At 38.4% G+C, this 15759-nt stretch overlaps 1 protein-coding gene across 1 annotated transcript in view; it reads right to left on the bottom strand.

The window, feature by feature from the left end:
• The window catches only part of EFHC2 (EF-hand domain containing 2), a 233751-nt gene that overhangs the window by 49603 nt on the left and 168389 nt on the right, over nt 1-15759 (bottom strand). The window contains exon 12 of the mRNA XM_007955608.1: nt 1360-1557. Within this exon, the coding sequence (XP_007953799.1) occupies nt 1360-1557 (198 nt within the window). The remainder of the gene's footprint in view (nt 1-1359; nt 1558-15759) is intronic.

Below are 15759 nucleotides of genomic sequence, written 5' to 3'. Positions count from 1 at the left end.
AGAGATTTAGCATAGTGGTGGGATACAAGATCAACATACAAAAATCAGTGGAATTCCTCTACACCAGCAAAGAGATTGCTGACAAGGAAATAAGGAAATCAATACCATTTACAATAGCTACCAAAAAAAAAAAAATACTTGGTAGTAAATCTCACTAGGGACACAAAAACCTGTCCAAAGAAAACTACAAATCACTACTCCAAGAAACCATAGATCTACATAACTGGAAGAACATACCATGCTCGTGGATAGGAAGATTGAACATTGGGAAAATGTCAATTCTACCCAAAGCAATCTATACATTCATTGCAATCCCAATCCAGATCCCATAAGCATTCTTTAAGGATATAGAAAAACCAATGACTAATTTTATATGGAAAGGAGAGAGACCTTGAATAAGCAAAGCACTATTGAAGAAGAAGAGCAAAGTAGGAAATCTCATACTCCCAGATCTCAGAATCTACTATACAGCCACAGTAGTCAAAACAGGCTGGCACTGATACAATGACAGATATACAGACCAGTGGAACAGAACTGAGAACCCAGAAATAGATACATCGACCTATGGCCAGCTGATGTTTGACAAAGGGCTGAAATCCATTAAATGGGGAAGAGATGGTCTCTTTAACAAATGGTGCTGGCAAAACTGGATATCCATTTGCAGAAAAATGAAACAAGATCCGTACCTCACACCATACACAAAAACTAACTCCAGATGGATCAAAGACTTAAATTTGAAACCTAAAACTATAAAGTTCCTCAAGTAAAAAAAATAGGCGCAAATTTAAGTGCCCTAATTTTATGGCATAAACAGACTGTCAAGCATAACCCAAAACTCATAAACTGCAGAAGATAAACAAGATGAATGGGACCTTCTAAAAATTAAATATTTATGTGTTTCAAAAGACTTCTCCAAAAGAGCAAAAAGAGAACCTATAGATTGGGAAAAAAATATATGGCAACAACATATCTGACAAGGGACTTACCTTTAAAATTTATAGAAAACTCCAACACCTCAACACAAAAAAGACACAATCCAATTAAAAAATAGGCAGAAGACATGAACAGATACTTCATGTCTATTCATGAAAAGGTTGCTCTTTCCCAACCTCTCATCCCCCCTTAATTTTTGTTGTCTCTAAAATTAATAGATGTATTCTTCCTTAATTATACTCCTTCTAAGAAATCTGCACACCCATCTTCATCTATCTAAATAAAAAAATAAAATGGCTTTACTAAATAGCAGAGGATGATGAGAAATGCCAATTTTCTTTTTGCCCTTTTTTTTTAATAAAATACAAATTCCTTTATTACTTGGGTTCACAGAAACAAAAATGATTACAATTTTAAAAAGCTTACTTTTCTCGATCTTCATACTCGCAGACAGCAATTAGTCTTTCAAAATTCTCAAAAGCATTTTTCTTGAGCTGTCCGTGGGCCATTGTAATTAACACATTCACATGTGGCTCCATGTCTTCAAGTGCACGATAGTGACGTGCAATGGTTATAACCTCATGGTCTGTGAGCTTCCCGACAGTTATACTCATAATTATGTCTCTGTGTCAAAAAATGGAAAAATACTCATGAAGAATGTTTTACCTTTCCTTTTATCCAAAAGATCCAAATCCTATTTTACACAGTTTTTACCTACTGCTTGGAGCAGAGGCGATTAATTTTCTTTAATTTCTCTACTTAATTTTGGAGCAGCAGGAAGTCCCCAATGCTAAAACGGAAAACCATAAGCACTGCAATTTTGCCCAGTATCAAACATCCACCACTCCAGATAACCAATTGCAACTAGAAAGTAAATTGTGAAAGTCCTTGGATGGTCAAAAAACCTGTCACAAAGGACATGACTTCATTTAGTGTCTGTGAATCTTAACTTTACACAAAATAGGAGCAGATATGAGTTTCTGGTTTCCCAGGGTAAGAAATTTACAAATTAGTAATTTAAAAAGGCATTTAGGGATGGAGAAATCAATCATGTATATCTCTAGAGAAAAAATAACAACTCGCACTCTCTGGCAATAACAAAATGAGAGAACAAAACAACAGTTAAAAGTTCAAAGACTTATTTATATAAGGGTACAGCTATCTGAGTCCTGGGGGCCAAATGGCCCTTAAAATGGACCATGGTACTGAGATTATTTGGAAAAGCAAAAAACAAACAAATGATGACAAAAACAACAATAAATTAATAATGAGGACTTAAAGCCTAACAAATTGGCTGAATTGCTTTCAATATATTCTCTGTATTAATGCCATAAACTATGCAGTTTGTAATAGAAATATTACATCAAAATAGTTAATATGCAAACTTATGGTGGTTAAATGAATAAGCTTCAGCTCTCTAGGTAATTTACTTATCAGAAATAATTCCATTCCAAAGGATCCTGGATAAAGAAGGGAATATATGAGTGTATTTATTCTTCTGCTATAGGCTTGTCTTTTATAATAAGGGCTTTTAGTTATTGTATATATCGTGTGTCATTACCACTATAATTTAAGAATTCCAGGTTCTCAATGTGGAACACAACTCAAAATCATAAAAAAAAAAAAAAAAAAAAAGACCAGGTTTGCTGGTCTGATTGAGCCTGGTGGAACCCCTGAGACTAACTGCCCCTAGCTGCCCTTCAGGAGAGGTAACTATGGGGAGGAAGTGGGAAGACAGCTGTTGCATCGTGGGAAGTCACGGTCACTGTCATAAGACAAAGTGTATGTGAACTGCTGTATGGAAAATGAATTTGCTCTGTAAACTTTCACGCAAATCACATTAAATATAAAATAAAATAAGAATTTCAGGTTCTCCTAGTCAAGAATTTCCTTAGTGTACAGTATAGACCACAGTGACGTACTGACCTATCTGGAGGAACTGCACTTCACCTACATTAACTGCCCAGGTTTTCTGATTTCATTTTGTTTCTTACTGGGAAATGAAGGCCAAATTCAATCAAGAGGACCCTAGAATTGCAGCAAGTCAGTTTAGGTCAGACAATCAATAATACTGACTGGGGGCTTGCTTATTTAAAAACACTGTAAAAGGTGCTCTGGCAACTCATCTCCCCAAGTCTAGAATCTGTTTGGACTGCCCAAGCTTGCAGACCAGTTGTCAAAGTCACAAACTGGTATGGCCACTTGAATGAACTGAGTCAGACATAATAACCTCCACCATTTGTTGTGTGCTAGCTATGGGCTGGATCCTGTGTTGCTTGGCATGTTCGGCATGGATCATCTCATCTGCCCAAGGAGGTAGATCCTACTTGTTATCCTCATTCCATAGATGAAGACATGGAGGCACAGAAACATTAAGCGATATGCCCAATGTCAGACTGCTACTAGTTGGCAAAAAGGGAATACAAAACTACACAGCCTGGCTCCAAAGCTCAGGCTCCTGCCTGCTACTCAGTCTCTCTTCTTCTGGGATACAGAAGACTAATAACTGAAGGGAGTGGGGCTCAGTCAAGTCAAAGTAGGCCCGAGATAGGCCTTGCAAGACAGTGGGGTTTCTGGGTTTGTTTGTTTTTTGTTTTTTGTAAATTCTATTATGGTAAAATATAACACAAAACTTGCCATTTTAACCATTTTTAAGTGCACAATTCAGTGACATGAACATACATCATGTTGTGCAACCATCACCACTCACCTTAAAAAGAAATTCAGGAGCTCTGGTGGCGTAGTGCTTAAGGCATTTGACCGCTAACCAGAAGGCTGGCTGTTCAAATCCACCAGCCACTCCTTGGAAGGAAGGTTGGGCCATCTACTTCCGTAGTGATACTTCCTTGGAAAGGGGTAGCTATGAGTCGGGTCCAACTTGACGGCAGTGAGTTTGGTTTTGGTTTAAATAGAAATTCTGTACTATTAAATGATAGCTCCCGATACCCTTCTCTCTTCAGCCCCTTATTACCTCAAATGTACTTTGGTCTCTATGCATTTGCCTATTCTAGATATTTTGTATAGGTGGGATCACACAATATTTGTCCTAAGGAGTGGAATTTGAGTTGATGTTTTAAAAAGTACCTCTATTACCCTTTACTGTCTATTACCTCTGCTTTGAGGAGTCCTTGGGTGGCACAAATGGTTAAGTGCTCAAGTACCAGCTGAAAAGTTGGTAGTTTAAACCCACCCAGAGATGCCTGGGATGAAAGGCCTGATGATCTGCACATAAGCTGGAACTGACTTGACAGCAATTAACAAAAATAACCTCTGCTTCAAGAGCTATCATTGACCAGCATAAGTAGAAAAGACAAAATAATTTCTGAAACCCTGAGTCACCAACCATCTCTGACAGATGGCTAAGTGACCAAGGAGGAACAATCTTAGGGAAGCCCCTGGCTACATCTGAAACACTGGTCATGAAATGATCAGTCATGACACATCTATAAAAATGGACCACTATGCAACCACTGAATATATGATGTTGATTGAAATTTACTGGTACGAGAGATGCACACACTACAATGACAAATGTAGTATGATCCAAGTTAAATTGAAGATACAGATGTTTAGATATTCACAGAAAAAAAAGGATAGGAAAGGCACATGTCAAAACATCAATAGCATTATCCTTGACTGCTGGGATTTTTTTAATTTTTTATGGATTTCCAATTTTCCTGGAACTTTATAATAATCGCCTATTAATTTCTTCATCATGGAAAAAACGAACATGAAAGCTTCTTCCTTTTGAGGGTGAAAAAAATAGTGGGAAGAGGAGCAAGTGGCACACTCCCAAGGACAAAGAAAAACAAAACATTGTAGCAGGGACTAGAAACTTTCCACACACCTGTCACTAAACTTAGTACAACATCTCCAGGTCATAAAAGTTTATTTTCCTTTTCATTGGATAAACTAAAATTACCTTGGCTTCACTGCAGTTAAAATTTATATCTGTTGGGTTTCTGTCCGCTTGGGTTTTAAACAGCTCAATACTCCCTGACTTTACATGTCTTTATGTTTCAAACGATCTGTACCACATACTTAAAATTGCTATCAGTCACACAAGGCACCAGGGGCCCTTGGAGCAGATCTCCCTATTGCTGCTGCACCCACACTAGGCAGTTCCCTCCACCACAGATCCCCACAAGGAAATCCCAGTCTCATCTTGCAGACCTCAGAATGGCTGCTCCCACTTTGCCCTGCGTTTGCCATGTGTCCCTTCTTTGGAACTCACTCTTTCCTGTCAAACTTTCATGGGCTTCACAAAGAATTAGGAATACTTTCAAAAATAGCCCAGTCCATTTTTAAAAACAGTGGTAAAATATACACAGCATAAAATTTACCATTAGTGGCATTTAATACATTCGCAATGTTGTGCAACCATTACCACTATCTATTCCAGAACATTTTCCTCACCCTAAAGGGAACCCTGCATCCATTAAGCAATCACTCCTTTTTTCCCCTTCCACCAGCCTTCATCAATCATTAATATTCTCTCTGTCTCTATGGATTTGTCTACTCTGGACATTTCATGGAAATGGAATCACATAATATATGGCCTTTAATGTCTGTCTAGCTTCTTTTTCTCAGCAAAATGTTTTCAAGGTTCAGTCATATACTATATCAATACTTCATTCCTTTTTATGACTGAGTAATATTCCACTGTATGGCTATACTACATTTTGTTTATCCATTGATCCACCGAGGGACACCTGGGTTGTTTCTACCTTCCAGCTATTGTGAATAATGCTACTATAAACATTCACACACAAGCTTTTGTTTGAACACCTGTTTTCAATTATTTTGGGTACATATTTAGGAGAGGAATTGCTGAGTCATATGTTAATTCTACGTTTAACTTACAGAGGAACCATCAAACTGTTTACCTCACACTCCATTTTTACTCAGCAGCAGCTTCAGAAACCAGTCCTTACTTCCATCATGCATAGCTCTTTCCCACCTAAAACTTCAGGGAGAACCTGAAATAAGATCTGATACCAAAATTTGATATTGGGATTTCCTGCCCAATCATTTAAGGGAAATGAAAATGTATTTTAAAAAGTGGCTGTAGTTGTATTGTTCTGGTGCTCTGTGATTACAATTACTTATCCTGCAGTCTCAAAGGGTAAATTGTTATCTTTGTCTTTACCCAGCATTTCACTGAGCCCCTGGCAGTAATATTTTATACAAATCATCAGAGTATGATTTAGTTCATCTTATAAGGGATACCACCATGATTTTTCTCTCCGTTTTTGTAACTAGTCGTAAGATTCAAGGGAAAAAAAAGATAAACTGCTCTAGGATATTAACTGTGTAGAATTCTGTAACATGAAATGCCCAACAGCTTTACAAGATATAATTCTACTGAAGTCACCCCGTTAAGTAAAACAAATCAAAACTTCATTTTAAAGCTCTCAATCTCAGGGTATTTTCTTACATATTGAACCATTAAAGTCTAAGCCATATCTTTCAAACAAATGTTAAAAAAAATAGTTTCAGCATAAACAAGGGCTCAAGAGCCTAAGCCTTAGGCCCCAAGGCTTAAGAGAAAATCTGGTTGAGCCTAAATTAAACCAAGCAGCAATTCTGGTGACAATTAGATAGTGCTCTTTACCATTTCCTTCAATTAGATATTCATCAAACAAAATGTGTTTAAAAGAAACACTATGTCAATTTGTTGCACACATACACATAACATGTGACAGCTTTCTGGAAATTCTACTGCCATTTCCTCTAAATCAGAAGCCAGGCACACCTGCTCACATCCTACACCGCCTCAGGCTTTCTCTTATACTTGTGATATGCTGCCCACAAAGAGCAGAAAAGGGACCTCCCACAACCCTACTCTACTGTCATTTTGGTACTGGCATGGCATTGTTTGATGAGTACATTACCAGACAGTAGAGGTTGGTAGAGACAGTTGGTGGCACAGGCTTCAGAGGAAGAAGAGATGGAAATATGCATCTTAGTGGGCCCACTGCATACTTAACTTCTCTGTTCTGTAGTTCCTTATCTATGATCCTATTAAAATGTGAGTCAGAGCATGTCACTCCTCTGCTTAAAACCTTCTGAGGTCAATTATGTTAAACAGAGGGTTATTATTATATGACCCAGCAACTCTGCTCCCAGGTATATACCCAAGAGATTTGGAAACATCTGTTCTCATAAAAACCTCTACAGTGATGTTCCATAGTGGCATTATTCACAATAGCCAAAAGTTGAAAATAACTCATATGTTCATTAACTGACGAATAGATCAACAAAATGTGGTATATCCATACAATGGAGTATTATTCAGCCACGAAATGGAATGAAATATTGAGACATGCTACAACACAGACAAACCTTGAGAAAATTATGCTGAGTGAAAGAAGCCAGAACACAAAAGGCCACATACTGTATGATTACATTTATATTAAATATCCAGAGTAGGCAAATCCAAAGAGACAGAAAGCAGATGAGAGGTTGTCAGGGGTTTGGGGGAGGGAAAATAGGAAGTTACTGCTTAGTGGGTACAGATTTTCTTCTGGAGTGAGGAAAATACTAAAACTCATTAGTGGTGATGGTTGCACAGCATTGCAAATGTACTAAATGCCACTGAAGTGTACACTTTAAAATAGGGAATTTTATGTTATTTATATTTTACCACAATAAAAACAAAATGAAACAAAGAAACACAACCCTTTGAGTGAGTCAGGAATGGGAAGAGGAAATGAAATGTGTGGCTAATTGCCTCCATGAAGAACTGGTTCCTTTGTTATACAACTAGAAGACATACATGGTGCCCGGCTACCATTACTGAACATTTTGCTGAAAGATTCTATTGCAGAAAGCTGATTAAAAGGACAAAAATGCAGAACAGAATTTCAAATACTCATAGAATTCAGATATTCTGGAGCCATGGAGGCTGGATGGCCCCCTGAAACTACTGCCTTGAGATAATCTTTAAACCCTTAATCTTAAACCAAAAATGTTCCCTGAAGTCTTCTTAAAACTAAACAATAGTTTAGCTTAACCAGTAAAGAATGTCCACCTTGAGCATCATGCTCTTTTTAAAACTAGTGTCTAAGGCATCTGACTCCTAACCAGAAGGCTGGCAGTTCAAACCCATCAGCCACTCCTCGGAAGGAAGGTTGGGCAGTCTATTTCCGTAGTGATACTGCCTTGGAAACCAAAGGAGGGGTTGCTATGAGTCAGATCCAACTCGACGGCAGCGAGTTTGGTTTGGTTTTTTGGTATCTGGGATCAAACTGACAACAGCAATTTGGAAGATTAGATAGGAAACTATAGTGTAGAAAATTACATGGTATGGCTTTTGTAGCCATAGTCTTTGTAACTCCCACTTTGCCATGAGCAACTGAGTAGCTGCTTGTTAAAGTCATCCACCTGAGGCAGCATGAAGTAATCTTCTGGGAAGTTCACTCTCTCTCAGGTGTGTAGAACTCTGATGTTGGGATTGGTTGGTTTTGCCATTCTGCCAGGCTCAAAATGAGCCCTCCTAGAGGCAGAAGGAGTCTGACTACTGGCTGAGAGAGATGTGTTGCTGAGAGAGAGACATGCTACTGAGAGAGAGACATGAGAGAGATGTACTGTTGAGGGAGAGACATGCTACTGAGAGGGAGACATATACAAGGGACATACTGTGGAAAGAGAGACATGCGAGGGACGTACTGTTGAGAGAGAGACATGCTACTGAGAGAGACTGAACTGAGAGGAACTGAGCATTCCTGAACTTGAATTGTAACCTGTTGCTTCTCTAATAAACCGTACAATTTTGAGTTCTGTGTGGAAACTGCAGAGAATTATTGAACCCAACAGAGAGGCGGTGGGTGCCACAAGAGGAATGATTGGTGACAAGGTTATTAAGAGGGTTGGAGGGTGGCAGCATGTCTGCCTTCATAAGAACAGGCCTTGGGCTGCTGATGGTGATTCTGTCTTCCTCTTGTGCAGTTAGAGGAGGTCAGAAGATGCCGCCTCCTTGCCTCTTTAGCAGAAACTTACAGGGCAATGAGTTTATGTTAATGGGGGAGGAATACTTCAGAAAAGGAGGGTGAGAATGGTTTCACAATTTGAAGAATGTAATCAATGTCACTGAATTGTATGTGTAGAAATTGTTGAATTGGTATTTGTTCTGTTGTGTATATTCTTAACAACAACTAAAATAAAATAAATTTTTGAAAATTTCTCAGAGTAGAACCCCAAGTCCTCATGATGGCCTTTGAGGCTCAACATGACCTGGCTCCTCCTCCACTATCTCTCTGACCTCATCCCCATGACTTTCCTCTGCCTCCTTCTGTCTGTGCAGGCCTTCTTGCTCTGCCTCAAACAGGTATATTCCAACTTCAGGGCCTTTGTACTTGCCATTCCCCCTGCCTGGAATGCTCTTCCCCAAGACAGTCATATAATCTGGCCATTTTCTTCCTGTAGGCCATTTTCTGATCTGCTCAGATGTCATCATCTCAGTAAGGCCTTCCCTGACCATCCTATTTTAAAATGTAACCTCTCCTCATACAACTCTGGCATTCCTTAATCCTTTCTCTACTTGCAGTTTGCTCACTGGCATTAATCACATTCTAACGTACCACTGCAATCACCAAAAACTGTGGAGCACAGGTCTACTCTGACATATATAGGGTCTTCATGACATACATAGGGTCAACTCGACAGCAACTAGAACTGGTACTAGTATTGGTAACAGTATATAATTTACTTACATATTATGTATATTATCTTTAATCACCCAATAGAATGTAAGTTCCACAAAGGGCAGGGTTATTTGTCTGCTTTGTTCACTGCTGAATTTCTAGCACCTTAAACAGCTCCTGACAGAGTAGACGTTCAATAAATAGTTTGCAGAATAAATGAAAACTGAGGGTATGTAACAAGGTGCTAAAAGCATTTAGCATAATACCTGGAAGTATGAATGTTTAGTAAACCACAGTAATTTTTTTTATGCTCATCCCACAATGGAAGCCATTTCAAGTTGTATTAAACTAGAAGAGTTTCTTCTCTTAAGCTAGCTTATCTTGGAGCAATGAGATATGTTTCTGATGCATCTGAAATCTTAGAATTTATCTGCAGAATGCAAAAGGAAACTAGGATGCTTGTTTTAGTCACGTTCAGTAGTAAGTCTGAAGTGATAAAGTAATAAACTCCAGATGTGCCTTTCCTTATACAATGGATATATTTGAAAAGCTTCACATCGACTTAATTTTTAGAAATCAAATTATATTCCCCTTTTCACTCTCTAGTACACATAAAGATACTTTATCATTTTTAATTGGAAGTGCTACCTAACAGCTTAGCTTTAAATTCCTCTAATTTCTGTCAAGTTCTTAATGACTAGCAAGTACAATGAACCCTGAATAAATTCTTTTGAAACTAAATAATCTTTTGACAGTATAATTACTGTCAAATTCATCTGCTTTGTAAATTGATTTTTTAATATAGTTTCTCGTAGAGGAGTACATCTGTATTGAAAATCATCGACCCTGTTTTCTTATACCAAATAAATGTAAGCCACTTCTAGTTTTCTCTCTATTATATTGTAATCTTCATTTCATATCAAATGCTATGGCTTTTCCTGTTTTGACAAGTAGTGGAACGCACATGGTAATGTAGTTTGAAATTCAGTATTTCTTGGCACACTCAAATTGGGGGCTCTTTTAGTGTAGCCAAACAAAATGAGATAACCTCATGCAGTTAAGAGCAATTGCTATGCATTAGTAAGAATCTATTCTTTATAAGAAAAATCCACTGCTGTTGAGTCAATTCTGACTCATAGCAAGCCTATAGGATGGAGTAGAACTGCCCCATAGGATTTCCAAGCTTGTAAATCTTTACAGAGGCAGACTGCTTCATCTTTCTTCCAGGGAGCGGATAGTGGGTTTGAACTGCCAACCTTCTGGTTGGCAGCTGAGTGCTTTAACCACCATACCGCCAGGGCATCTTCTATTCTTTATAGAGGTATAATTTTGGAAAGCCTGTAAATGATCATGTATATTTCTTCTACAATTTGGTACAATAAGCACTTAAGCTAAAGCAACCATGTATCTTTTTAATCACGTCAACATTTTGTCCGTAACAGTAAATGGAAGTCTTGATGACTGTGCTTAAATTACAATAAAGGCAGAAGGGGTAAATATCCCTTTCATTTACAAGCAAAGTTAGTCATTTTCTCCAATCTTCCTTTTCATTAAAACCCACACTGTGCTCAGGGACCCTTGGTCTCTAAGCAAATCTTACTTATTTGGCTTTTTGTCTTTGATGTTTCTCACTGGTTGCCAGATGTTTTAGGAGCTTGCAAGGCTATGCTGAGTCCTGGAACAAGACAATTGGGGGGTCTTATAACGAGTGGCTCCCAAATAAACCCACAGTTATTTACTGATCACACCACTAGCTGAATACAAGATAATGATCCATACTTCCCACCCCTGCTTTCCACACCTACCCCATGCTTATACTCAACTTAATGATCCAAGAACTCACTCATATCAATCAATTAGGAAGAGTATAATCATATTCTCAATTCTTTCTGCATACACGCTTTTAAAATAAAATTTATTAACTTCATTCTATTATAAAAAGAATACACTTCCAATTGTAGAGAATTTGGATAATGCATAAGAGTAACAGAAAAAAGAAGCAATGTGTAAATATTTGTCTGTATTGAAATTATTCCCTTAGGATAATGTTCCAGAAGTACAATTACTGGGGCAAAAGAAAGGAACATTTTAAACGATCCTGAAAAATGGTGCTAAGTTGATTTTATTCTCCCACTAGCAAGTCGACAAGGAGCTCTGGTGGTGTAGTGGTTAAGGCGTCTGACTGCTAACAAAGTTGGTGGTTTAAACCCACTAGCCATTCTGGAAAAAAGATAAGGCAGTCTACTTTCATAAAGATTTACAACCTTGAAAACCCAATGGGGGTTGCTATAAGTCAGAATTAACTCAATGGCAGTGTTTTTTTTTTTTTTTAATCAAGTCCACAGCAGTTGATACTATCATTTAAAAAGTGTTTCCTAATTTGACAGTGAAAATGATGTTTCATTATAATCAAAAGTATTTGACTGTTAGTAAACTTGAATAACTCTTCCTTTTCCTTGTTAAGAAATTTCATTTCTTCCATTGTGTTCTGTCTTCATGTGTCTCTTATCTATTCAACAAACAATGACTTAGTACTAACACCATGTCAGGACATGTTAACTGATGGAGAAAGAGGAATAGACTAGATTCAACCTCCAGCACTCACAGCCTGGCTTAATCTCAGATCAGTGGGATCGATGACTCAAGACAGTAGAAAAATAGCTACAATGAAGATATGCCCAGAAGCTCAGAGAAGGTACCCCTCATCCAATCTGGAATGTGTATGTATACTTGTAGGGGGAAGGTTTCACAGAGGAGTGATAGTGGAGCAAAACCTTGAAGGTGAAAGGCAATTTGGCAATCAGAGAAGCATGTGCGTGTGTGTGTGTGTGTGTGTGTCAGGGAGCAGCAGGTGATGGAGGGCTGAGGAGGAGGTTTGGAAGAATGGGAGTGAGAACTGTATCCTCAAAGATGCAAGGAAGACACAAGAGCTCAGTACATAACAGAAATGATCTAAATGCTTCACATGTATGAACTCATTTAATCCTTACACAGCTCTCTAAAGTAGGAACTCTGGTTATCCACATTTTACAAATGAAGAACTAAGGTACAGAGCGCTTAAGTAATTTGCTGGTAAGGGGCATAGCCATGATTTAAACCCAAAGGATTAGAGTTCTTAGGATGACTAGAACACAATAGAAGGAGAGCAAGAGATGTTAGAGAACTGGAAGGTGGGTATTTGTGTGGGCCATGCTGAGGCATTTAGGTTTTCTCCTGAAGGTGAATGAAATCTCTTGAAGGGTTAGATGTCAGAAAGAACACTTAGGAAACAATGTGGAGATGGGCAACCCAGTGAGGGCTGCTGGGGCAGAGGGAATGGGGAGGAAGAATAGATCTAAGAGGCATCAACAAGGGTTAAATGTGTTGGCCTGGGATGGGCCTTGTATCTTGCCGAGTGTCTGGGAGGCAGGGCCATTGTGGAAGCTAGCTCTGGACAGGAAGAGGGACACCTTTTCTACAGAGATGAGAAAGGCAGAGCTGTACAGAGCTGTAGATGCAGGGGTTCTGTGACAAGTTTGTATCTTAGGACATCTAGTTGTTCTGTTAATCTGGGAATGAGATTTTCTGCTATGAGGGGGAGGAAAATGGTGAGGTTAGGGGCTAAGAGTGAGGTCTGGGACATCCATTGTGGGGAATGAGAAGGCATAGGCAGGCCTTGGTCCCATCCTTAACTGCTTCCTCAGTGTAGTGGGTTGTTTCCCCAAAAGATATGTCCAAGCCCTAACCCCTGTACCTGTGAATGTGACCTGATTTGGAAAGAGGGTCTTTGTAGATGTAATTAGGTTAAAGATCTCAATATGACATCACGCTGGATTGTCGCTGGGTCTTAAATCCAATGACTGATGTCTTTATAAGGGAAAAGAGAAAGAGATTTGAGACACAGAGATACACAGGGAAGAAGGCTCTGTGAAGATGAAGGCAGAGATTGGGGTTATGCTGCCACAAACCAGAAGCTAGAAGAGGCAAGGAAGAATTATCCCCTCGAGCCTTTGCAGGGAGTGTGGCCCTGCTGACATCTTGATTTTGGACTTCTGGCCTCCAGAACTGTGAGAGAATAAATTTCTTGTTTTAAGCCACATGGTTTGCAGTAATTTGTTATGGCAGCCATGTGAAACTAATACTCTCAGGAATAATGATCTATCAATTGTCCAGGCTGTCATCTGTGCTTTCAATTTCTTGGTCCCTATTGTTCCTCCTGGTGGTGTAGTGCCTAACGCATGTGACTGCTAACCAGAAGGCTGGCAGTTCAAACCCATCAGCCACTCCTCAGAAGGAAGGTTGGGCAATCTATTTCCATAGTGATAATGCCTCGGAAACCCAAGGAGGGTTTGCTATGAGTCACATCCCACTCACCGGCAATGGGTTATTGTTCCTTTCAGGAACTCTGGTGGCGTAGTGCCTAAAGCACTTGACTGCTAACCAGAAGGCCTGCTGTTCAAACTCACCAGCCACTCCTCGGAAGGAAGGTTGGGAAATCTACTTCCATAGTGATACTGCCTCAGAAACCCAAGGAGGGGTCACTATGAGTTGGATCTGACTCAACAGCAGTGAGTTTGGTTTTTGGTTTATTGTTCCTTTCACTTCATTATATAGACATGTTAACCAGATATTGCTGCTGTTACCTTCTATTGTTACTTGTCTTTTGCTATAAAGACTATATTTGGTTTGCCCTTATGTTCTGTCATTCTATTTGGAATTCAATTCTTGGCTAACTAGAAATTTCTCTGAACTATTTCAGACCTATATTTATCTAATTACCAAAGACAAAGATGAAATGTAATTTTGCTTTCAACATGGACTATGAAAAATTCAGCCCTTAGCTTTCTTTCTGCGTTTTCATTATTTTACCTGTGGTATAAACTATGTTGCTTCCTTTTTAATTTTTTAAGGATATAATTCATCTCCTTGAAATAATATTTTACCTTTGAATTCAAATTTATCATATTATTTATACACATGTATGTGTGTGTGTGTGTGTATATATATATATATGAAATATATATATGAAATTGGTTTTAATGTTCAATACTGTTTCAATTTTTTAACTTAAGATGTTCTTTGGGTTCTTAATTTTTATTTTATCTTCATGTTCTAGAGGTAATTTATTAATTTATTACTTTGAGTAATTTGTTAAAGAAATTATATTTTCTGTTTGAAGATTTAAAAACATTTCCATTGTTCCCACGTACAAAAACTCAATTTGCCCCCAGTTCGTTCACCCTGAAAACACTGTAAATTTTAATTCATTGTCTCCTTCCATTGTTGTTGCTGTGTGCCGTGGAGTTGGACCCAACTCATAGCAACCCCTCCTTGGGTTGCTGAGGCAGTATCACTACGGAAGTAGATTGCCCAACCTTCCTTCCGAGGAGTGGCTGGTGGATTTGAATGGCCAGCCTTCTGGTTAGCAGTCAAGTGCCTTAGGCACTATGCTACCAGAGCTCCTACCATTAGTTGAAGCCAAATCTTTTTTTGTTTTTCAGGTCACTGGATCTGCTGTCCTTGGTATTGTTTTTAAGCTTTGTTGTGTATATGGTTTGCTTTGATGGTTGTATGATTCTTTCCTTACAAATATTCCTTTAAATTTTTACCAAGGTATAATAACTAATGATCTCTTTTAATACATTTTGATGAGATAAGAGTGAATTCTCTCAATATTCAGATATAATTTTCTTTGAGCTTAAGAAAGGACTTTTAAAAATTGTCTTTAACTGTTACTTTCATTCCATCTGCTCAGTTCCCTCTAGACTTCTGTTTCCACTCTCATCTATTTCATTGTGTCATTGTTTTAATTGTTCCTTATTTTGCTCTCTTTGGGGGTGTTTCCAAAGGTAATTCTCTAGTTTACTACCTAGTTTTCTGCAGTGCTTAGTCTCCTATCAATGTCTCCTCCTTAATTTTTAATTCATAAAATATGTTTTGTATGCTTTGATACAAATCTTTACCTATTTCAGTTGGCTTCTTAAAATGGACTGCTTTTACTAAGACTATAACATAGCTAGTTTTTTTAAAAAAACAAACAAAATCCCCTTTTTTCACACAAATAACTTTCAGAAGCTGTGTGGATTCTCCTGTACAGCAAGTTTAGTTTTTTTCTGTTCATGCAACCTTGCAAAGAGGCCTCTAGAACAGTCCAGGCACTGGTGTGTGGCTGAGTCACAAAATTCCACAAGCTCTGTCACAG

The sequence above is a fragment of the Orycteropus afer genome, unplaced genomic scaffold, assembly GCF_000298275.1.
Source record: "Orycteropus afer afer isolate SDZICR_OR568_19922 unplaced genomic scaffold, OryAfe1.0 scaffold00517, whole genome shotgun sequence".
NCBI classification, from domain to species: Eukaryota; Metazoa; Chordata; class Mammalia; order Tubulidentata; family Orycteropodidae; genus Orycteropus; species Orycteropus afer.
The sequence above is the reverse complement of the archived record's forward strand: the minus strand, read 5'-3'. Positions and strand labels throughout refer to the sequence as shown.